At 41.9% G+C, this 23,227-nt stretch overlaps 1 protein-coding gene across 7 annotated transcripts in view; it reads right to left on the reverse strand.

Annotated features, from left to right (window-relative positions):
- The window catches only part of LOC121276097 (tensin-3-like), a 488,964-nt gene that overhangs the window by 337,131 nt on the left and 128,606 nt on the right, over nt 1-23,227 (reverse strand). The window contains exons 1-2 of one of the 7 annotated variants that reach the window (XM_041184040.1): nt 11,310-11,506; nt 10,376-10,450 (exon numbers count right to left, since the gene is read on the reverse strand). The exons of the other annotated variants lie outside the window; for them this stretch is intronic. Of the exons in view, the coding sequence (XP_041039974.1) occupies nt 10,376-10,414 (39 nt within the window). The 5' untranslated portion in view covers nt 10,415-10,450; nt 11,310-11,506. Of the gene's footprint in view, nt 1-10,375; nt 10,451-11,309; nt 11,507-23,227 lie in introns of those variants that run through there. 7 annotated transcript variants of the gene reach the window in all.

The raw sequence follows: 23,227 nt of genomic DNA on the forward strand, positions 1-23,227 counted from the left end.
TCATGATCTTTCCTCACTTTTCCTAAATGTACTGACTCATGCTGGGATTTGATTTGCTACCGGCATCTCTCTAAATGACCATTTTCAACATGCAATCTTAGGCAGTGTCAGATATTCAATGAAAGGGAACACACAGCCAACGATGAACCTCTCCTCCATTGACATCCACACACCAGTATCTCCTAATAGGCACTGACCAATTATCAGAGGCAGCGAGCCTGGCTGATTTTTAAGGGAAATTCCAACAATCAATTATGTTCCAATTGAAATAAAACAGTTTGCTAGATTACTTCACAATGGGAGTCATCACATAGGGTACGATGGAGTCAAAGGTAGGCCAGGCTAGGTAATAAGTGCCAAGTTCTTTTTCCTAAAACAGGTTAGTGAACCATTTGGATTGTTAATGTTTGTAGCAAACCAGCAGCTTTGCTACATAGCCACAATAACTTATTGAATTCAACTTTTTAAATTGAGATGTAAAGATTTGAGCTATCAAGCTAGGATTCAGGATCAATAATCATGTAGAAACTATATCCTGATATACAAAACTAATGAGCCCAAACTGTACAACTGATCTCACTATCCATAAATTAATAAGAGGAAAAGATCAATGAGGAATTCCGCTCCTGATTACCTTCTTCCGACCAACGTTGGAAAAAGCACATCTGAACATCGGATGCCCCACGGTCCAGTTTTTGCTGACTTCCATCTTTATAGATACATGTAAGGAATGGCTGTTTTGACAATGTTTCAGAGAGCAAGTTGCACTCATATGACAGATATTGTCTACATGGATTTTCAGAAGATATTTGGTAAGATGTTACACGAAAGATTAATAACAAAAATCAAAAAGCACAGAACTAGAGAAAATTTTATGACATAGGTTGGAAATTAGTTTGAAGGTAGGAGATAGGGAGAACGAATAAAGGGAATATTCCCTGATTAGAGGGATGTGGTAAGTGGTGTTCTTCAGGGATTTGTACTAGGACCTCATGTTTTCACCTTATACCTTGGATTATGCAGCTAACATAAGGTTAGGAGGCACAATAATCTGTGTAGATGGGGGAACAGTAAGTTACAAATGGACACAGAATTAGTGAGTGTGCAAAACTATGGCCAATTAATTTCTTAGTTGGGAATTGTGAGGTCATCCACTTTGGATATTGAATGTAAATCAGAAAATCTTAATGGTGAAACAATAGGAAATGTCGAGGAGCAAATGAATTTAGGTGTCCATATTACACAAATCGCTCAAAGCTAGTGGACAGGTACAAAGGGCAAACAAAAAAAGGAATGGAACATTGTTCCTTGTCTTAAGGGGGTTGATTTCAAAAATTAGGAAAATGGTGCTTCAGTTATTCAGAGTGCCGGTCAGACTCTATATTGAGTCCTGTGTGTCAGTTTTGGAAATTGCATCTCAATAAAGATACATTGGCCAGTGTAGATTCACCAGGACATTATTAATGCTTAAGTGTTAAAATATGAAGGTAGGTTGCATGAATTTGTCTTGTATTTTCTTTAGTTTAGATGATTGGGAGGTGAGTTAATCAAGGGATTGAAAATGATACAAGGCTTTGATAGGGCAGCTCTTGTGTCAGAGAAATCTAGAAGAGGGCATAAAATAAGAATTAGGCCAGTTAGGAGTGAAATCAGGAAACCTTTTTCACACAAGTGTATTGGAAATCTAGACCATCACCCCAAAAAACTTGGGCATGATGGGTTAATTGAAATTTTCAGCCAGAAGTGCCAAGTGGATGATCCATCTGGGCTCCTCCAGAGATCCCCAGCATCACAGGTGCCAGTCTTCAGCCAATTCGATTCACTCCGCATGATACCAAGAAATGACTGAAGGCACTGGATACTGCAAAGGCTGTGGGCCCTGACAACATTCCAGCAATCGTACTGAAGACTTGTGTTCCAGAACTTGAAGTGCCCCTAGTCAAGTTGTTCCAGTACAGCTACAACACTGGCATCTACCTGGCTATGTGGAAAAGTGCCCAGGTATGTCCAGTAAACAAAAAGCAGGGCAAATCCAACGTGGCTAATTACCGCCCCATCAGTCTACTATCCAACATCAGTAAAGTAATGGAAAGAGTCATAAATAATGCTATCAAGCAGCATTCGCTTAGCAATAGCCTGCTCACTGATGCCCAGTTTGCGCACCGCCAGGGCCACTCAGCTCCTGATCTCATTACAGCCTTGGTTCTTGATCCAAACATGGACAAAAGAGCTGAACTCCCGAGGTGAGGTGAGTGTAACTGCCCTTGACATCAAGGCAGCATTTGACCAAGTGTGGCATCAAGGAGCCCTAGCAAAACTGGAGTCAATGGGAATTGGGGGACATCTCTCCGCTGGTTGGAGTCATACCTAGCACAAAGTAAAATGGTTGTGGTTGTTGGAGGTCAGTCATCTCAGCTCCAGGACATCACTGCAGGAGTTCCTCAGGGTAGTGTCCCTCGGCCCCATCTTCAGCTGCTTCATCAATGACCTTCCTTCCATCAGAATGTCAGAAATGGAGATGTTCGCTGATGACTGCACAATGTTCAGCATCATTAGCAACTCCTCAGATACTGAAGCAGTCCATGGCCAAATGCAGCAAGACCTGGACAATATCCAGGCTTGAGCTGACAAGTGGCAAGCAACATTCATACCACACAAGTGCCAGGCAATGGCCAGCTCCAACAAGAGAGAATCCAACTATCGCCCCTTCATGTTCAATGGCATTATCATCACTGAATCTCCCACTATCAACATCCTAGAGGTTACCATTGAACAGAAACTGAACTGGACTAGCCATATAAATACTGTGGCTACAAGGGCAGGTCAGAGGCTAGGAATCGTGCGACGAGTAACTCACCTCCTGATGCCCCAAAGCCTGTTCACCATCTACAAGTCACAAGCCAGGAATGTGATAGACTACTCCCCAGTTGCCTGGATGAGTGCAGCTCCCACAACACTCAAGAAGCTGGACACCGTCCAGGACAAAGCAGTCCACTTGATTGGCACCACATCCAAAAACATTCACTCTCCCCACCACCGACGCACAGTAGCAGCAGTGTGTACCATCTACACAATGCCCTGCAGGAATTCACCAAGACTCCTTAGACAGCACCTTCCAAGCCCAAGGCCACTACCACCTAGAAGGACACAAGCAGCAGATAGATGGAAACACCAACACCTGGAAGTTCCCCTCCAAGTCACTCACCATCCTGACTTGGAAATATATCGCCGTTCCTTCACTGTCGATGGGTCAAAATCCTGGAACTCCCTTCCTAACAGCACTGTGGGAGTACTTACACCACATGGACTGCAGCGGTTCAAGAAGGCAGCTCACCACCACCTTCTCAAGGGCAACTAGGGATGGGCAATAAATGCTGGCCCAGCCAGTGAAGCCCACACCCCATGAATGAATTTTTTTTTAAATTATGACTTAGATGAAGAGACAGAGTGTAATTTTTTAAAGGTTGCTGATGATACCAAACTCGGTGGAAAGATAATCTGTGGGGAGGACATAGAGAGGGTGCAAAGAGATATAGGCAGGTTAAATGAATGGGCAACAAGATGACAGATGGAGTATAACTTAGTGGAATGTGACATTGTTCACTTTGGTCATAAGAACAGAAAAGCAGAATATTTTTTAAAAGGTATGAAACTTCTAAATGTTGATTTTTAAAGATAATTGGGTACTTGGGTGTCCTTGTACAAGAACAGCAGAAGGTTAGCATGCAGGCTCAGCTCGCAATTAGGAAGGCAAATGGCATGTTGACCTTTATTGCAAGGGGATTGAAGGACTAGAATACAGAAGTACTACCACAATTGAACTGGGTTTTAGTGAGACCACACCTGTAATACTGTGTATAGTTTGGTCTCCACATTTAAAAAAAGGATATACTTGCATTAGAGGCAGTACAGCAAAGGTTCACTAAATTGGTCCCTGGGATGATGGATTTGTCCTATGATGCGAGGCTGAGTAAATTGGGCTAATATTCTCTGGAAGTTAGAAGAATGAGAGGTGATCTCATTGAAATCTACAAAATTCTGAAAGGGCTTGTTAAGGTGGACAATGGGAGATTGCTGGTCGAGGACTCAAAAACACGGATACATAGTCTCAGGATAAGGGGCCAATTATTTAGGACTGAGGTGAGGAGAAATTTCTTCAGTCGAAGGGTTGTGAATCTTTGGCATTCTCTATCCCAAAGGGTTGTGGATGCTCTGACATAGGCAGACTTTTGATCCCTCAGGAATTAAAAGATATGGGGAGTGGGCAGAAAATGGAGTTGAGGCCCAGATCAGCCATAATCGTATTGAATGGCAAAGCTGGCTCGATGGGTCATATGGTCTATTCCTTCTCTTATTTCCTGTATTCAATAGACTTTTGTGAGATACTGTTAGATAGAATGACTAGTATAGAGAATAGCAAGTTAATAGATGGAGAAAAGTAATGGAGAAAGTAATGAAGTCTAAATCGGGGTTACTGTGCATGTATGTGAATACACGGAGTATAGTAACTAGGATTGGGGAATTACAGGTGACGATTGCCATGTGAAAATATTACGTTGTGGCAATAACAGAGGCCTGGCTCAAGGAAGGGCAGGACTGAGTGTTAAATGTTCCTGGGTACAGGGTGGTCAGAAAAGTTAGAGAAGGAAGAAAAGGTGGTGGGGTGGCGGTAGTGGTTAAGGAGAGCATTGCAGTGCTGGAGAAAGAGGAAGTCCGAGGGGATCCAAGAACAGAATCGATTTGGCTAGAGCTAAGGAACACAAAGGGTGCAACTACATTGCTCAGTGTAGTCTACAGACCACAAGCTAGTGGGAAGATGTAGAGGAACAAATCTGCAGGGAAATTATAGAGAGATGCAAACATTATAGTGTAGTTATAATGGGGGACTTTAATTACCCAAACGTAGACTGGGACAATGGTAGCATAAAAGGCAGAGATGGGAACAAGTTCCTAGATTGTGTTCAGGAAAATTTTCTACAGCAGTCTGTGTCCAGTCCAACGAGAAAGGATGCACTTGGTTCTGAGAAATGAGGTGGGCCAAGTTTTTTTTTATATTCTTTGAGGTGATGCAGGGATCGCTAGCTTGGCCAGTATTTATTGCCCAAACTTATATGCCCTAGAGAAGGTGGTGGTGAGCTGCCTTCTTGAACTGCTGTAGTCCCTGTAGTGTAAGTACACCCACAGTGCTGCTAGAGGGGATTTCCAGGATTTTGACCCAGCAACAGTAAGGAATGGTAATACATTTCTAAGTCAGAATGATGAGTGGCTCAGAAGGAAACATCCAGGTGGTGGTGTTCTCATGTATCTGCTGCCCTTGTCCTTCTAGATGGTCATGGTCATGGATTTGGCAGGTGCTGTCCTAAGAGCCTTGGTGAGTTTCTCCAGTCCATCTTGTAGATGGTACACACTGCTGCTACTGTGTGTCGGTGGTGGAAGGAGTGAATGTTTGTGGATGTGGTGCCAATCAAGTGGGCTGCTTTGTCCTGGATCATGTCAAGCTCCTTGAGGGTTGTTGGTGCTGCACTCATCCAGGCAAGTGGAGAGTATTCTATCACATTCCTGGTTTGTGCCTTGTAGATTGCGGATAGGCTTTGGGGAGTCAGGAAGTGAGTTACTCGCTGCAGGTTTCCTAGCCTCTGACCTGCTCTTGGTCCCACAGTATTTACATGGCTAGTCCAGTTCAGTTTCTGGTCAATGGTAACCCCAAGGATGTTGATACTGGGGGATTCAGCAATGGTAATCCCATTGAATGTCAAGGGACAATAGTTAGATTCTCTCTTGTTGGAGATGGTCATTGCCTGGTACTTGTGTGGCGTGAATGTTACTTGCCATTTATTAGTGCAAGCCTAGATATTGTCCAGATCTTGCTGCATTTAGACATGGACTGCTTCAGTATCTGAGGAGTCAAAAGGGACAGGTAGGGTAAAGAAATTCAGAGCTCCCTGGATGAAAAATGAGATAAAATTAAGGTAAAGAAGAAAAAGTGCGCTTATGACGGCTGTCAGGTAGAAAATACAATTGAGAACCAAGCTGGCTACAGAAGGTTCAGAGAGGTGGTGAAAAGCATATTAGGGAAGTGAAGAGGGATTATGAGAAAAGACTGACACCCATCATAAAGGGGAATCTCAAAGTCTTCTATAGGCATATAAACAGTAAGAGGGTGGTAAAAGGAGGAATAGGGCCAATCAGGGACCAAAAAGGGGATTTACACATGAAGACAGGGGGCATGGCTGAAATGTTAAATGAATACTTTGCATCTGTCTTTACCAAGGAAGCATATGCTACCAAGTCCACGGTGACAGAGGAAGAACCTGTGTCACTAGAAGAGTTCAAAACTGATAAGGAGGAAGTGTTGGATAAACTGTCGGTACGTAAAGTTGTCAAGGCACCGGGACTGGATGAGATGCATCCAAGGATATTGAAGGAAGTGAAAGTGGAAATTGCAGGGGCACTGGCTATAATCTTTCAGTCTTCCCTAGACTCAGGGGAGATGCCAGAGCACAGGAGAATTGTAAACACGATACCCTTGTTCAAAAAAGGTTGTAAAGATAAGCCAAACAATTATAGACCAGTCAGTTGAACTTCAGTGGTGGGGAAGCTTCTAGAGACAATTATTAAGGATAGAATTAATAGTCACATAGAAAAATGTGGGTTGATTAGGAGCCAGCATGGGTTTCTAAAGAGGAAATTGTGTTTAACTAACTTGCCGGAGTTTTTTGAGGAGGGTTGAGGAGGGTAATGCAGCTGATATGGTGGACATGGACTTCCAAAAGGCATTTGATACAATGCCACACAACAGAATTGTGGGAAAAGTTATTGTTCATGGAATAAAAGGGACAGTAGCAACATGATACAAAATTGGCTGAAAAATAGGAAGCAGAGAGTAATGGTCAATGGATATTTTTCGGGCTGGAGGAAAGTTTGTAATGGAATTCCCCAGGGGTCAGTATTGGGACCCTTGCTTTTCCTGATATATATTAATGATCTAGATCTTGGTGCGCACGGGACAATCTCAAAGTCTGGCAAAACATGGAAGCATTGTAAACTGTGAAGAGGACAGTATAGGACTTCAAAAGGAGATGGACAAGTAGGTGAGGTGGGTAGATAGATGGCAGATGAAGTTCAATGTGGAGAAGTGTGAGGTGATGCACTCTGGTAGGAAGATCATGGCGAGCCAATACAAAATAAGGGGTACATTACTTGAGGGGGTGCAAGAATGGCGGGACCTGGGTGTATATGTGCATTGATCATTGAAGGTGGCAGGACAGGTAGAAGCAGTAGTAAATAAAGCATACAGTATCCTGGGCTTTATTAAAAGGGACAAAGAGTACAAGAGCAAGGAGGTTATGATGAGCTTATATAAGACACTAGTTAGACCTCAGCTGGAGTGCTGTATACAGTTCTGGAACCCACACTATAGGAAGGATGTGAATGCATTGGAAAGAGTGCAGAAGAGGTTTACAAGAATGGTTCCAGGCCTGAGAATCTTCAGTTATAAAGATAGACTGGAGAAGTTGGGACTGTTTTCCATGCAGAGTAGAAGGCAAAGAGGAGATTTGATAGAGGTGTTCAAAATCATGATGGGGCTAGACAGAGGAGATAGGGAGAAACTACTCCTACTCATAAAAGATCGAGAATGAGAGGGCACAGGTTTAAAGTGATTTACAAAAGAAGCAAATATGATGTGAGAAAAAACTTCTTCACACAGCAAGTAGTTCGGGTCTGGAATGCACTGCCTGTAAGTGTGATGGAGGCTAGTTCAGTTGAGGCTTCAAGGGATATTAGTTGATAATTTGAATAGAAACAATGTGCAAGGGTACGGGGAAAAGGCAGGAGAATGGCACTAATTCATAATGCTCATTTGGCTAGCCGGTACAGACACGATGGGCCGAATAGTCTCCTTCTGCGCTGTAGCCGTAACTATTCTGTGATTCCATGGTTCATGCCTTAGAGAAAGAAAAGGCAGGTGACTGAAAATGAGGTATGGATCAGACATGATCAAAGAAATGGCACAACTAGCTCGCGAGGTTGAATGATCAACTACTGCTCCTGTGAGTCAGCAGCTTTAGAATTAGAAGAAAATGTTACAGAACAATGAAAAACATTTCCATGATGGAACAAAATTATGTGGCAACAAAAGCCACTGACATGAGTTGAGAAAAAATGAAATGGAATTGCCATTTTTATACAACTATAAAAACGATGCAAAACCAGCTCTTCAGAGAGAGAAGGTTCTGTTGGGTTTGAGAGCTAGCTTGCACTTCGAGGGCCAATATGAATAACCTGTGGTGAGTTATCAACACGAGTGATTCAACATTAGGGCAGCCTACATATTTTACAGCATGATATAATTTCAAAGTGTTATACACCTGTACAATGAGCAGAATTATACTTTGTTCCCACTTTGTTATCTGCTACACCCAAAGCGCCGATTGCAAAATGGTCACACAACAAATATTGGTGCAGGATTAATTTTTCTTTGAGGCAGTGTAAATGAGTCTTTCTATATCAGATTCCATATATTGCCAAAAGGGAGAAATGCATAATATGTTTGCCATTGATACTAAACCAAGATAAATACAAAATCTGTACAATTAAATACATTTGTGGATTTGTAGATTACAATTTCTATTCATGTACTATAGAATTTTGGGAGGAATGAATCATTAGGTCCAACAAGCCTGCCCCAAAGCTTCCTTTTTTTCAAAAACACAGCTAGTTAAGCCCATTATAAACAGCAATCTATAAGCGGTTAAGTAAAGCAGACATTTGGTTTGTAAAAAAAAATGGTCACGGCCCTTAAAAAGAAACAAATGTACATGTTTTGTTTTAAAAAGATTGCAGAGTAAATAAATGGAACATCCCTAGACTGTCACTCATCAGTAGTGCCCCACAGCAATGCTAGACCACACAGGACACCAGAAAGGAATGCTGCACCTCGGGTGATGCAAGAAGCAGACAGTTCCCACAAATGATCAAAATGTTCTTTTTAAAAAGCACTGGTTCTTCCGTATGGCTGTATTTTAGTTCCAATTGAGAGGAATATATCCTGTCGCTGAGTTCAAACTTACAAATATTACAGCCATCAAATTAACAAGCAAAACTGAAAGCCTGTTATGATTTAAACGTTGACTGTAGCAACAGCATGTTGCATTGTTTACTACTTTCTTCTCTGGAGAATTGGGTCAGCGTTCTTTGATTCATAAATGCCTATCAACCAACCAGAAATAAATTGGTCACCTTTCCAAGTGCTATTTTAGAAGCTTTCACAAAACATTATTGTCCTCACCGGTGTTTTTAATCCCAAGCTTGCAGTTGTGCAAAAAAAAAATGCCTTTAACCCAGAATGTCCGATGGATCTACACGGATAGGCAAATGGAAAATGGGCACTAAGCCAGAAAGGAAGAAATTTGTGTTTGTTGCCAACAGCTTTCTCAAAAAAATGGGTTTTAAGGAGGGTTTTAAAGAAAAATATGGGGCGGCAGAGAAGCTTAGGAAGTGAACTGCACACAGAGATGTTTCATGGAGGTATCAATATGTAAGTCACATCAGTAGTCAAACTCGACAAAAGCAAATCACAATAACTTCTATAATTGTTCACAAATATACAGAGCTGCAACAAAACCAAGTCTTACTAGAAAATAACTACCACTACCACCTGTGATCAGACCTGTCTTATGATGAAGCCTGTGTGTTACTATTCCCCTGGAGATAAGTATACTGTACATGCAGGTATAAACCACTCAGTCTGTGATTACTTGGTATACATTATAAATGAATCATCAATAATAGGAAAATTATACAATCTATACATTCACTTTTGATTGTGAAAGCCAAACACATATGAACATGGAGTATTGATTTGAGGATCATATACACACATGTACAGTTAGATAAATTTTCCAGTCAGTGATATTTCATAATAGGCTAGCACTGAAAGAGCATGAAAGAGTACATTTTAAAAATGAAATTCAGTCTTTGTACGAATGAGTTTGCTCTTAAACGATTATTTCTCCTAGATGTTACTCTTCAAAGTTAATTTATACACTGAATTATAAAACATACTTTCAATCTTTTATCTGCTCACAGGAGGCACAAGCTTGTATCATTTTTTTACTGTTACTAATTAAACTGGATATGGGCTTTTCCTGCGAGACAGTTGGTGGGAAAACAAGTTAGGAATACACACAGCTGAATGCTTTGTAGTCTAGTGCAAGATGAAACATGTAGTTTCAGCTTGTAGCATTCCAACAGCAGCACTATAAAGGATATGTGGAGCCCAGCTTCAAGATTTCACAAAATGAAGAACAAACCAATCAGACTTAAGGAGTGCAGTCAATGATTTATTGAAAAAGTTATTTTCAAAATAAATTACCTGTTCTTTGCTCATCGAGCGCATACAGTAATATTGCATTTCAGGGCAATGCAGCACTTAATTGTAAGAAATGACCTAGAAAAAAATAAGTACACATGGGAATATGAGATCAGTCCCAAACCTATTCTCTATAAACAATACCTCATTATCTTTCTCTTCCCCAAGGTTTCGGAGGAACGCATTCCAAAATGGATTAGGTTTATCGCCTATCACATATAATGGAACACACATGTTTAACAGACCTGTAGTAACCTGTTTCCTTGGTTTATTTTCCTTTCTTTTCACTATTCTATTTTTCCATTAAAAGAAGCTCGTTGCAAATATGCAGTGTTGGAAACAGGTTGCTCACACCTGTATGCCACATTATCAGATTGAATCAGTCACTTAAGCAACACAGGGCTTTAAACCCAGCAATTCAAAGCACATTTCTGTTATCACTGGAACACTGAACTGAGGGTAAACAGATAAAAATCAGACTCAAGAAAGCACAGACAGTCAGCCTCTATGCCAGAGGACAGCTTATTTCTCATTAACAAAAGCTCACGAAACCTGGCCTTCGGGCTATGAAAAATACCTGTTCTTGACGGACATAAGCATGCAGTGATTGATAATGCTTTGTTCAGAAAAAAAACCCAAGTAAATGGTTTATAATTCACCTACAACATGATTTACCTTGTTACACAGAAGACATAATTTAGTAAATAAGGTCAACTCAAGAACATAACATTTGCAAGAACTTATAAAAGTAAAGACAGATCAAGTCAGAATGTGATGACTTAACTCAGGTATTTTAGCAAGGTGCTGGTGTCTAAACAAAATTCGAGATCATTCAAAGTAAAGCACAAGGTATGAATCTGCTGATTAGGAGCCTATCTTAAATATACTTGCTCCCTCTGATTTTTAGAAGGTCAAATGCAATCATGACACTACTTACCTTTGGTGCCGGGTTCTAACAATGCCCTGCTCGTTTCTTTGGCAGGTAATAGGTGGAAAACAACTAAGACCATTAACCATTCAGCATTTTGTTAAAAGCTCCCCGGATGGCAGCTTGCTTCAGACTCTGAAATTGCTGAGCATCCTCAACAATGAAACGTGCAGCCTTTGAGCAGCTTTGTAGCACAAATAACTAAATCACCAACACACTACCTCAAGTAGCTCCTACTTCCGACTCACACAAGGAACTTCTGTCTATCACCCACAGCCCCCTCTATTGGCTGTGTCAGTCACTAAACTTCCTCCCTCAATTTTTCAGATACCAGAGGCTCCCTCTCAGGATAGGTGGGAAAACAAGAAACATATAAATCACCAGGTTGTCAGGAAAAAATAGTAGATGCAGTCATTTGTTTGTTGTTGACATGCAAAACCTTATCCTTTCCACACACAAAGCAAAAAACCTATCGTGAATGATATACTTCTATTTTGTTGGTGAAGAGTCTTTAAGAAGTATAGGAGCTTAACCAATTGAGTGCTTTGTAGCCAAGGCTGCCTTTGGAATGTGGTATTTATATATTGTGGGGCAGGACCAAACATAAGTTTGATAAGCTTTGTTTACTGAACTTTCACATTCTTAACACTATAGTGATGAGTAATGAATAAGTCCAAAGTGGTATTTCACTGGGATGTTAATTTCTGCAGAAGAAACTGAATCAGAATATAATACTAGCTAAACAGAACATAAAGCACTGAAACTGGCCAGTCAGCCCAACTGGTCTATGTGAGTGCTTCTGCACTAAACCGGCCTGATTCCATCCTACATCTAATCCTATCAAGTATATCCTTCTCGCTAGTTTGGAGCTAGTAAAACAAAAATAGTTTTCTGACTCACTCTTAAAATCTTTAAACCATTTTTGTGCAGTCACTCCATTTGGTGTACTGCCAAGAGGACATCATTCCAAAATGCAATTCACTTGTTTACGGAAATGCAGTGCAACATCTTGCTTGCAAGAAAGGATTCCACTTTGAAACAACAATCCAAATTCATCTTTGCAGGGCTTTCATTTGAAAAAATAGATTTTGAAGTCAATCTTCCCACTGCCAGTCTGCGCAAGTCTGATATTTTTGGATTTCGTTTGCAGGAAGCTGTGTAATGCCATGTTTTGGTACCCGATGGAATTTTGGCATATTATAATTGTCTAATTTTTTTTCTAAATCATTCCCCCTCTCCCCCACAACTGCATGAGCATTTCTAGGTTGGTCAGCAGTTATTGCAGTCTTGCTAGCAACAGTGGAATTGCTGTCTACAATTCTATACTACAGTAGGATACATTATCCTCCTTTCATTTTCATTGAGTTCCAACCAGGCTGATGGAATGCAAATCCTAATTTCTCCACGGCCTGTGAAACAAGTTTGAGTAAAAATCAGCTCCATATGCATGGGGTCCACAGAAACAAGCTGTCACTATTTATTTTTTTGTGTGTTCTGATGAACGGTCACAGATGTGAAATGTCGGAGAGAATTTTTGTTAGGTGTTCCACACCCCAACATCAGGAGCATTTCTGGGTCTCCACCATGCATCCCATTGGCACGTGCTGTGATTTTAAATGAGCAGGCCAACTGGTGGCCAGGGGACATGTTGGATGCCCATTTAACAGCAGCTGAGGTGGGAATTAGGCAGGATAGCAGGGAGCTGGGTGAGATTTAAAAAGGACCCAGCAGCCAACTTTTTAGTGTTCACTTAGGGAGAGATGGCAGTAGGAGATGAACAATGTGCATCCAGAAGGACCAGCATCCATGCCATGGTTGCCCTTCGCTTTAACAATGTCTCTCTTAATGTTCCCCTGGAGGCATTTTTTAAACAGACATTCATGGAATGTGGACTTCGCTGGCTGGGCCAGCATTTATTGCCCATTCCTAGTTGGCCTTGAGAAGGTGGTGGTGAGCCACCTTCTTGAACCGCTGTACTCCATGTGGTGTAGGTACACCCACAGTGCTGTTAGGGAGGGAGTTCCAGGATTTTGACCCAGTGACAGTGAAGGAACAGCGATATACTTCCAAGTCAGGATGGTGTGTGGCTTGGAGGGGAACTTAAAGGTGGTGATGTTCCCATGGGCAGAATTTTTAGCTCAGTGTGCGGGCACTTGCCAGACCCAATCAAACATGAAATTGCATGATATTTCAGTCAGAGGGCACGCGCAAAAGTCAGAAGCATGCCTGCCGTCAATTAAGAATCCAATTAAGGTAATTAAAGGTGCAATTGTCTGCAATTTTTCATGGTTCATCCAACCTCATAACTGGCAGATGGGCGAATCGGCCAGGCAGACTTTGCATTTTTCATCAAACCTCATCTAAGGACAGGATGAGGTTTCCATTATTAAATGAAAGAAAGATAAAATCTACGGACAGCATTTTTTATCATGTATATGTTCAGGTGACTGATTGTGATGCTTGCACATTTTTTTCCTGATTTTAAAAACTTTATTTAATGCTCTTCAGGTCTTGAGCTCCCTGAGGCAGCTTCCTGTCAGCACTCACTCGGGTCCATGCTGACGTCAGCGCCCACCCTCCTACTGGCCCCACCAGCAGAATTGAGCTTTTCAGTGCGCGCTCCATGATGGCTGGTCATTAATTGGCCAGCCAGCATTAAATCGCGGTGGGGGTTGCCGGTCATGGTCAGCAGTCTGTTCCCTGGCTGATCCCGGACCCGCCGATTATGTTCATCCGTCAACCTAGAAATTCTGCTCTATATGTTTGCTGCCTTTGTCCTTCAACTTGGTAGTGGTCTTGGGTTTGGAAGGTGCTGTCTAAGGAGCCATGGTGAGTTCCTGCAGATCATCCTGTAGATGGTACACACTGCTGCTACTGTGAGTCGGTGGTGGAGGGAGTGAATGTTTGTGGATGTGGTGTCAATCAAGCGGGCTGCTTTGTTCTGGATGGTGTTAAGCTTCTTGGGTGTTGTTAGAGCTGCACTCATCCAGGCAAGTGGAGATATATTCTATTTCCAGAGAGCAGTGAAAGAAAACCAGCCAGCCAGACCAAGCAAGCCTGGCTGGAAGTAGCAGAGAAAGTAAATGGATGTAGCATGGAGGAAGATTCAGTGCTGCAAGCACTTTACCAATCTTCTGCAAACTGGTGAGGTGAGTCCAGTGGTGACAGCCGGGTGACAGGACTGCAATCACAAACATAGCTGGAGGAGGAGTAGACTACACAGCCCATCAAGCCTGCACCGGCATTCAATATGAACATGGCTGATCTTGGGCTTCAATTCAATTTTCCCACCTACTCCCCATATGCCTTAATTCCCTGTGACACCAAAAATCTGTCTATCTCAGCTTTAAATATATTCAACAATGGAACATCCAGAACCTTCTGGGATAGAGAATTCCAAAGATTCACAGCCTTTTGAGTGAAGTAATTTCTCATCTCAGTCCAAAATGGTCATCCCTTATCCTGAGACTGTGCCCCCATGTTTTAGATTCCCCGACCAGTGAGAGACAATCTCTCAGTATCCACCCTATCAAGCCCCTTCAGAAATTTGTAGGTTTCAATGAGATCGCCTCTCATCCTTCTAAACTCCAGAGAATATAAGGCCAATTTACTCAGCCTCTCATCATAGGACAATTCTTTCGTCCCAGGGACTAATTTCCTGAACCTTCACTGTACCGCCTCCAATGCAAGTATATCCTTTCTTAAATGGGGAGACCAAAAATGCACACAGTACTCCAGATGCGGTCTCCCCAAAACCCTGTACAACTGTAGCAAGACTTCGTCCTTCTTGTACTCCAATTCCCTTGCAATAAAGGCATTTGCCTTCCTAATTGCTTGCTGCACCTGCGTGCTAACTTTCTGCACTTCTTGTACAAGCACACCCAAGTCTCTTTGAACATCAACACTTAGAGTTGAGCAGCCTGAGGGTGCATAGTTTGTCTGAATAGTTAAAACATGAGCCCAAGAGCATTCCAGAGCTGTGGGCAAAGTGGAATGCCAGTGCATCCAGCTGGTGGTCCACTCTAACATTCAAGTGCCCATGAAAAGGTTGAGGCAGGTAGCAATGAGATGGAGGGATCCACCTCTCACAGAGCAGTTCATCACATGAAATCTCCTTGGCCCCTCTGACTGAGGCACCATCAAAACAGGGAGACCCTGTGGAAGTGGTTGCCCTGCATCATCGCAATGACACTGAGATCGACCACCACAGTTACCTCAGGCTTATTCCCACACATGAGCCGCCAACCTGTGCTTAATCCTTAGCCACAGAATTGTTACGGTGCAGAAGTAGGCAATTCAGCCCATCGTGTCTGCATTGGCTCTCCAAATGAGCATTCTAGGATTGGCCTAGATCGAAGCCCTCGTGTCAGTAATCTCAGTTTTGTTCACTTGGGTGACATTTGTTACGCATTTGATGTGTTAAAATGAATTGATGTATTGTAACAAAGATGACTATGACCAGACTTGTGTCCTTCTAATGATTATGGCTTAATTATGAAGTGCACGAAGAGAAGTAAATGAGTATGTCAGTTGACAGAGTGGCAGTTGGAAACAGCCAGGCAATGTGGGCACCATTGGGAACACTAGGATTTGTTTGCTTGTTGGATTCAGGAACAGTGCACTGAGTGCCAGAGAAAGAAGTCCACATTTTGCAGCATTGACTGGCCTGTGACACTGATGGTGCAACCATGTGTGGAGTGGATGGCAGGTGCACTACAGCTGGTGAGGAAAGGTGAGGTTATGAGCCACTTGTCTTACAGGATGAAAGGGGCACTCAGGAGAAATGTGCCCGAATTAACGTGGCGCGAGCATCAGTTCCAACCTGGTTGTTGCCATGAAGCTTCAATCAGGCCTCTGGAAGTCCTTGCGAGGCTGGGTCACCCCCCCCCCACCCCCACCTCCTCTTAGGAAATGTATCACTCCTCTGTTTCTCTTCTTTGACGTCCACCTCTCCGGAGGTGTTGGGAAGAGTGCAGCAGACTACTACAAGCTGAGGCACCCTTGACAGAGCATAACAGAGGGCATCCCCCCTCTGATCGGTCCAGGAATCGGAACCTCACCCTCAGGATTCCAATGGCCTGCTCTATGGCGACCCTAGTGCTAAGCTGGCAGTGGTTGTAGTATCTCTGCGCCTCCATCAAACAAGTTGCCTTTTGGTGTCAGCAGCCATTTCTTCACTGGATAGCCCCTGTCCCTTGCACAACTACACAATCCATCTGGTGGCATGAACAGGTGCAGCACCTGTGATTGTCTTAGGATGAAGGTGTCATGGCAGCTGCCAGAATACTGTGCACAGACCTGCAGGAAATAAACTTGGTACTTGCACACCAGTTGAGCTTTAAGAGAGTGAAATCCCTTCCTATTCATGATTGCCTGGCGATCTCGATGGCCACATGAGGACAGGTGAAAACCCCCTGCACCCAAGAGAGTCCAGCAATGAAGGCAAACCCCACTATTCTTTGTGTCTATGTCGTCCAATCAGTAGTGAACTCAAATGTAATCCGATGCCCTTTCAAACAAGGTATCCGTTACCTCTTGAATGTTGTAATGAGAAGCCAACAGCAGGCTGCCAGTGAGATCAGCTAGGACCCTTGGAGCCCTGCACCAAGACACACAATTCTGCCACCATCTGACTCAATAGGGGTATCCTTCAGGGACACAGATTCAGGAAGCTCATTCACTGTAGGTATAGCCCATTGTGGAGGGTACCACGTTCATTTTCTCCCTGTCACTCCTTCAGAATCTCTGTATGTCTCAGTAGCAATGGTGTGAACTTGCAGTAAGAGCGGCTGCTCCTCATCAATGCTCATCTCCATATCTGGTCTCCCTTGCCTCCAGAAACAATGTCATGACTGCCTGGGCCCCCTGCTATCCCCCTGCCAAGGTCACTCCCCCACCTCAAGTGCTCCAGTGCTGACAGAGTTGCCTCTGTGCAACCTTTGCACACTCCCTCTATCATCGCCAGCCGCAGAGGCACACTCTGCCAGCAGCTGTTCAAGTGACAGTGGCGCCGAAATTCTTCATCTCTGGGTCCTTCCGAGGGTCCCAACTGATCTCAATGGCAGCCTGCTGTTGGCTTCTCATTACAACATTCAAGAGGTAACAGATGCCTCATTTGAAAGGGCATCAGATTACATTTGAATACACCACTGATTGGATCACATAAGCACAAAGAATAGTGGGATTTGCCTCCATTGGTTGGACTCCCTGGGGTGCAGGGGGTTTTTGCCTGTCCTCATGTGGCCACCAAGATCGCAGGGCATTCATGAATAGGAAGGTATTTCACTCTCTCAAAGCTCAAATGGTATGCAAGTACCAAATTTGTTTCCTGCAAGTCTGTGCATAGTATTCTGGCATCTGCCATGACTCCTTAGACAATCACAGGTGCTGAACATGTTCATGCAACTGGATGGACTATGTCACTACTCGAGCAGCTCTCTAAGCCAGTCCCCTTTAAAGCCACCAATGTTAAATGGACCAACCTCCTTGATTGGTTTCCGACTACGATGCCACCAAGCACTCAGGAATTTGGTCATGACCATTTGTGGTCCCTGAGTCTGCAATCAAAAACCACTTTCTGCCATCAACTAGATGTTATGTGTCTCACTTATATGATGAAGTACTGAACCATTGCGTTCGTGCAGTTTACTAGCATTCAGTTCCTGACGCCTCTTCAAAAATCACAGAGGTGGGGCACTGGGATGCAATTTCCAACCTCAATTGCCTCCTGTCCAGTCTCCTCTGGGGTTCAAAAATTTGGCCTATTAGCTCTGTTTCCCTCTCGACTGATGCTTCCAGCCAGACCTGTTGAAAATATTTATCATTTTCTGTTTTTATTTTAGCTTTCCAACAGCCACAGTACCTTGATTTTGCAATAATTACTAATTAATGCTAGATTAAAAAGCTTCTTTCACATGTGCCATAAGAATGGCTGGTGAGGGGAATGTGAAATGTGCAGTGATGAAATAGAGAACACAAAGATTGGGAGCGGGATTCTCCGCACCCACCCACCAACACGATCTTCCAGTCTAGCCGCAAGTCAACAGACTTTTGGCTGTGATGCTGCCTCACCCTTGGCGGGTCCTGCCCGCAATAGGGCCAGAAAATCCCGGGCTGGGATTCGGGCAAAAACCCCAGAAACATGGAAAAGAGCTGTTTTCTCCAGAGTTCCTGCTGAAGTTACAGCAGGAAGTTGGGGTGAACACTGAAGGTGCTCATGATTTACAGAACTTACAGAAATAACAATTACAACCGGAAATACTTAGCAAAAAAATAATCCAAGCCCTCAAAAATGTCCTCACCTGGAAAGGAGGATACGAACTATAAATTGTTTTGGTTCAAGTAAAATGAAATTATACAATTTAACAGTAATTCTACAGAGATGCACATCCAACACAAAAATAAGAGCTTTCTGATTTCTTGAAATCCAATGCATACATGGAGGAATAGTTGGAATGTAGCTACCCTTTAAGAGGTGCATGCCCACATATATCGGTCCAGAATGCCCAACGTAAATTGTCAGCATAAAGTGGGTGGGCTATCCATCACATTGAAATGAATTGTCCAGAGGGCAGGACGGTGGAGTAATGGCATTGGCTCCCACTAGCCAAGTCTTCCATTTTCCTGAATTGTGCCGATAGTTGGAATCTGGGCTACCATAGTTACAAATTAAGATGTATTTTTGCAATGACAGCACCATTCTTTGTTGAGGTTCTCTTCTGTAAGTTAAGATAAGAGACTGATTGCTGCAGTGGAAGAAAACACTTCCATTATCCGCAGGTTATGTAATGATAAAAGCAAAATACTGCGGATGCTGGAAATCTGAAATAAAAACAGAAAATGCTAGAAAGATTCAGCAAGTCTAACAGCATCTGTGGAGAGAGAAACAGAGTTCATGTTTCAAGTCTGTATGACCCTTCTTCAGAGCTGATGTAATGAGGTTGTAGAATGATCTTTCCTGTCCAATATTAGCAAGATCCCAGTTGTGAAGGAAGAAGGGTAAATGGATAATGGAAGTTAGGAGAGACAGTACCTTTATCTGACCCATGTCTGGATTATTTTTGTTTAAAAATCAAATGAATTGGTTTATTCCCCTATGCAGCACAATGAAAATCACTTTAAGGTAACTATTTCTCAACAAACTTTGCAATGTCAAATTTCCCCAGCTAAGAAGATTAACTTTTGCATGCTTCATGACTAAATTCAATCAGAGACTGAATTAAAGTACTTTTTTTAAATTCAAGAGATGTGGGCTTTGCTGGCTGGGCCAGCATTTATTGCCCATCCCTATTTGCCCTCGAGAAGGTGGTGGTGAGTGCCTTCTTGAACCACTGCAGTCCATGTGGTGAAGGCACACCCACAGTGCTGTTCGGAAGGGAACTCCACCAGGTCCAGTGACAGTGAAGGAACGGTGATACATTTCCAAGCCAGGATGGTGAATGACTTGGAGGGGAACTTCCAGATGGCGGTGTTCCCACCTATCTGCTGCCTTTGTCCTTCTAGATGGTAGTGGTCATGGGTTTGGAAAATGTTGTTGAAGGAGCCTTGGTGAATTCCTGCAGTGCATCTTGTAGATAGTACACAGTGCTGCTACTGAGCGTCGGCAGTGGAGGGAGTGAATGTTGGTGGGTGTGGTGCCAATTAAGCGGGCTGCTTTGTCCTGGTGGTGTCAAGCTTCTTCAGTGTTGTGGGAGCTGCACTCATCCTGGCAAGTGGGGAGTATTCCATCACTTGTGCCTTGTAGATGGTGGACACGCTTTGAAGAGTCAGGTGGTGAGTTGCTTGGCCCACGCTTCCTAGCCTCTAATCTGCTCTTGTAGCCACAGTATTTATATGGCTAGTCCAGTTCAGTTTCTGGTCCATGGTAATCCCCAGGATGTTGATAATGGGGGATTCAGTGATGGTGATGCCATTGGACACCAAGGGGCAATGGTTGGATTCTCATTTGTTGAAGATGGTCATTGCCTGACACTTGTGTGGTGAGAATGTTACTTGCCACTTGTCAGCCCAAGCCTGGATATTGTCCAGGTCTTGCTGCATTTGGACTCATCAATTAGATATATTCTTCGATGGTTATTTCTGCATAATTCTCAAAAGTTGAAATTTGGTTTTTTTGCTTTTTGAGCTAAAGAGATTTATATGGTATGATCATTTTAAATATAGATACATTACAACACCACCATACTGTTCAACATACAAAACCACAAACACACACCCTTTGAATAAAGGTTCAGTCAGCTGTTTCATCAAGTTTTCTCAAACAAGCTAATGCTTCGTAATGAAATCCCCGATATGACCTGATGCCAGTGATTTTGCTTTCCCAGGGTGTGTCCAAGTTCAGAGCTTTCATGTGCTATTTAGCATGTTTGGCTTGTGCCCTGTCATGCAACAATTGGCAATGCAACTCAATAGGCCACATACCTCCTAGTTTTAAACTGCAGACACATCTGCTAGCATGCACAAACACTGAGCACAAGAAACTTCTCATTTATCATGCAGTTGCTTTCCGATGGATTCATATATGTCAAAGATACCTGCAGTTTGGTCAGTGATACAACTTTGTCCAACAATTGCCATCAGAAAGTGACTTCAAGTTACACAGACCATTTGCAAAATAATTAGCTCAAGTACTCAATTTTCCTCCGCCCTTTTAAATTAGGTCTTTAAAAGAAATAACTTAAATAGATTTAGACCCAAGTACAAAAACAGGCTGAAGAAAGGGTCATTAATATAGAATGTCACTAGCTAAACTCAAACATCAAAATTAATTCCACATACAAAAAGAAAAGTGACAAGGCTGCTAATTGGTAGTGTGTTTAGAGTTTTGCAAATTGCTAATTCCATTCAAAGTACTATCAGTTAAGAATGGACTACATGAAAAAAACATTTTTCTTCCTGACAACTACAGAGGTAGATTGCAATATTTAGTCATATCTTAAACAAACTGCATTATTCAGCAAACTGTGCAAAGTTATTCATACATTTTTGAGACTATTAATAAAGGTTCCAAGGACAGAGAATTTCTATAGACAAATATGTGTTCAGTAATACTACATTAACCAGGAACAGAAGACTGAATTTTGAACAAAGACGAATTAAGATCTACAAATAGGTGCAAAAAACAATTAAATAATTTATTTTGCCACAGGAATTTATGCAAAACTCTTCCAAAATGTCTTGACTTTTTTTTTTAAACAGCAAAAAACTTTTCACTAAAATGAAACACACCACTCTCAATAAACTTCAAAAAGCAGTTCATTGCAAGAATGCAGCAATGCCACACAAAAGTTTACTATTAGAAATTCAGAGTCTGACTGCAAAGAATTTCTTTTTGAAGATCTATGTGCTGTGTATAAAATCCTGATTACCCAGTGTGACCCCACATCTGGATCTGATCAACAGTGGGAATTATTATTGTTTGCCTTTTTCTACTATTATTCCACTGACTTAGAAATAGAGAATGCTGATTTTTTTCTGAATTTAATTGGTACAATACCTTGGTGGCAATTATGATGAGCAACGCATAAACAACCATTACACAACCAGTTCCTATACCAAGATGTAGTTACATCCAGCTTAGCCTCTCGCTTAAATCTCGCTCTCCTAAAAAGGCTTTTTTTCTCAATTCTTGCATGTGTTTTAAAAATGTTTTTTCAAAAAAAAAGAAACAAGAACAAATTCAACTGCATAATGAACAATTCAGTTTCCTCAGCTTTGAGTTACACTTAATTTTATTCAGCATTAGAATTCTAGAGATAGTTTCACCAATTTGCAGCGTAGGCCCACACAAAGAAGGATCAGATGGTAGTTCAAGTGTTCAATGATGGCTGACATTCTAACAGAACAATACTGACATTCAACCTCAAATTGTTTCTCACAAATTTATCAAATATATATTTACAGAAAATGCCATAGTTATTTCAGCTAAAATCTTAGACCACTAATGAAAAGTCAATATATGGATTCTAAATAGAATCTCAGTTTCTCAAGTCTAAATTTAACAATACTACCATTTAGTTTTTGCTTTAATTATAGCATAGGCATAGTTCATTTTCATGGTCTTTGATGTTCAGGTTTTCATATTCTGCTGCGACAAGAGAATGGGGAAAAGTCTGTCTCGTTCTGCCTCTGCCAATTTATGTCTTAATTTCCTGCATGCATACCTGTCTTCTATTACAGCTATCAATTTTCTCTTATAAATGCAAGTCTTTCTTTCATCTTTTCATCATTTATTTCAATTGAAAGGGCATTTCATAAGAAATAACATATGAAACTATTTTGTGATCTAAAAGCAAGGTTTCACAGAAAGACATTTTGGTTTCATGATTATTAAGCTGAATACATTAACATTGAAGAAAGCTGAGAGAGTTTGCAATTGAACATGATAGAGGTAAACATCTCAGTCCTTGTAATCTCACACTCAGAGCCCTTTGACACAACACAAAATTTGGTACAAGTAAAATCTCTATGGAAGCATCCTCTTATTCTTTAGTTCAGATTCCTCCACACAGCTACCAAATGGGTATAGATGCAAGTAAGGCTTATTTCTTAGTGTTATATTGCATGTAAATTACCAGTATATGTGTATATCAAGAATGCCACATCATTCACTACTGCAGCACAGCCAGTGCACCAAAGCAACAATGTATTGATCCACTCCCACATGGAGAGCTGCAAGAAGTACATTCACCCAAAATTTGAGTAAAAGTGGGATTATTTCAGACTTCTGGGAACAAAAAGATGTAACACTTAGTAATCCACATGAAACATTTATCTTTAACAATTGAGAAGAGTTTATATTATTTTGATTGTAACTTTTTCACAATTAAAGCATTTATTTAAAAAAAAGCCTTGCACTGTGTTTTTCAAAAGTATTGTCATGATGCAAAGGTACTTTGGTAACAGAAATACTCAATTCATTATATTTA

The sequence above is a fragment of the Carcharodon carcharias genome, chromosome 3 (genome assembly GCF_017639515.1).
Source record: "Carcharodon carcharias isolate sCarCar2 chromosome 3, sCarCar2.pri, whole genome shotgun sequence".
Lineage (NCBI taxonomy): Eukaryota > Metazoa > Chordata > Chondrichthyes > Lamniformes > Lamnidae > Carcharodon > Carcharodon carcharias.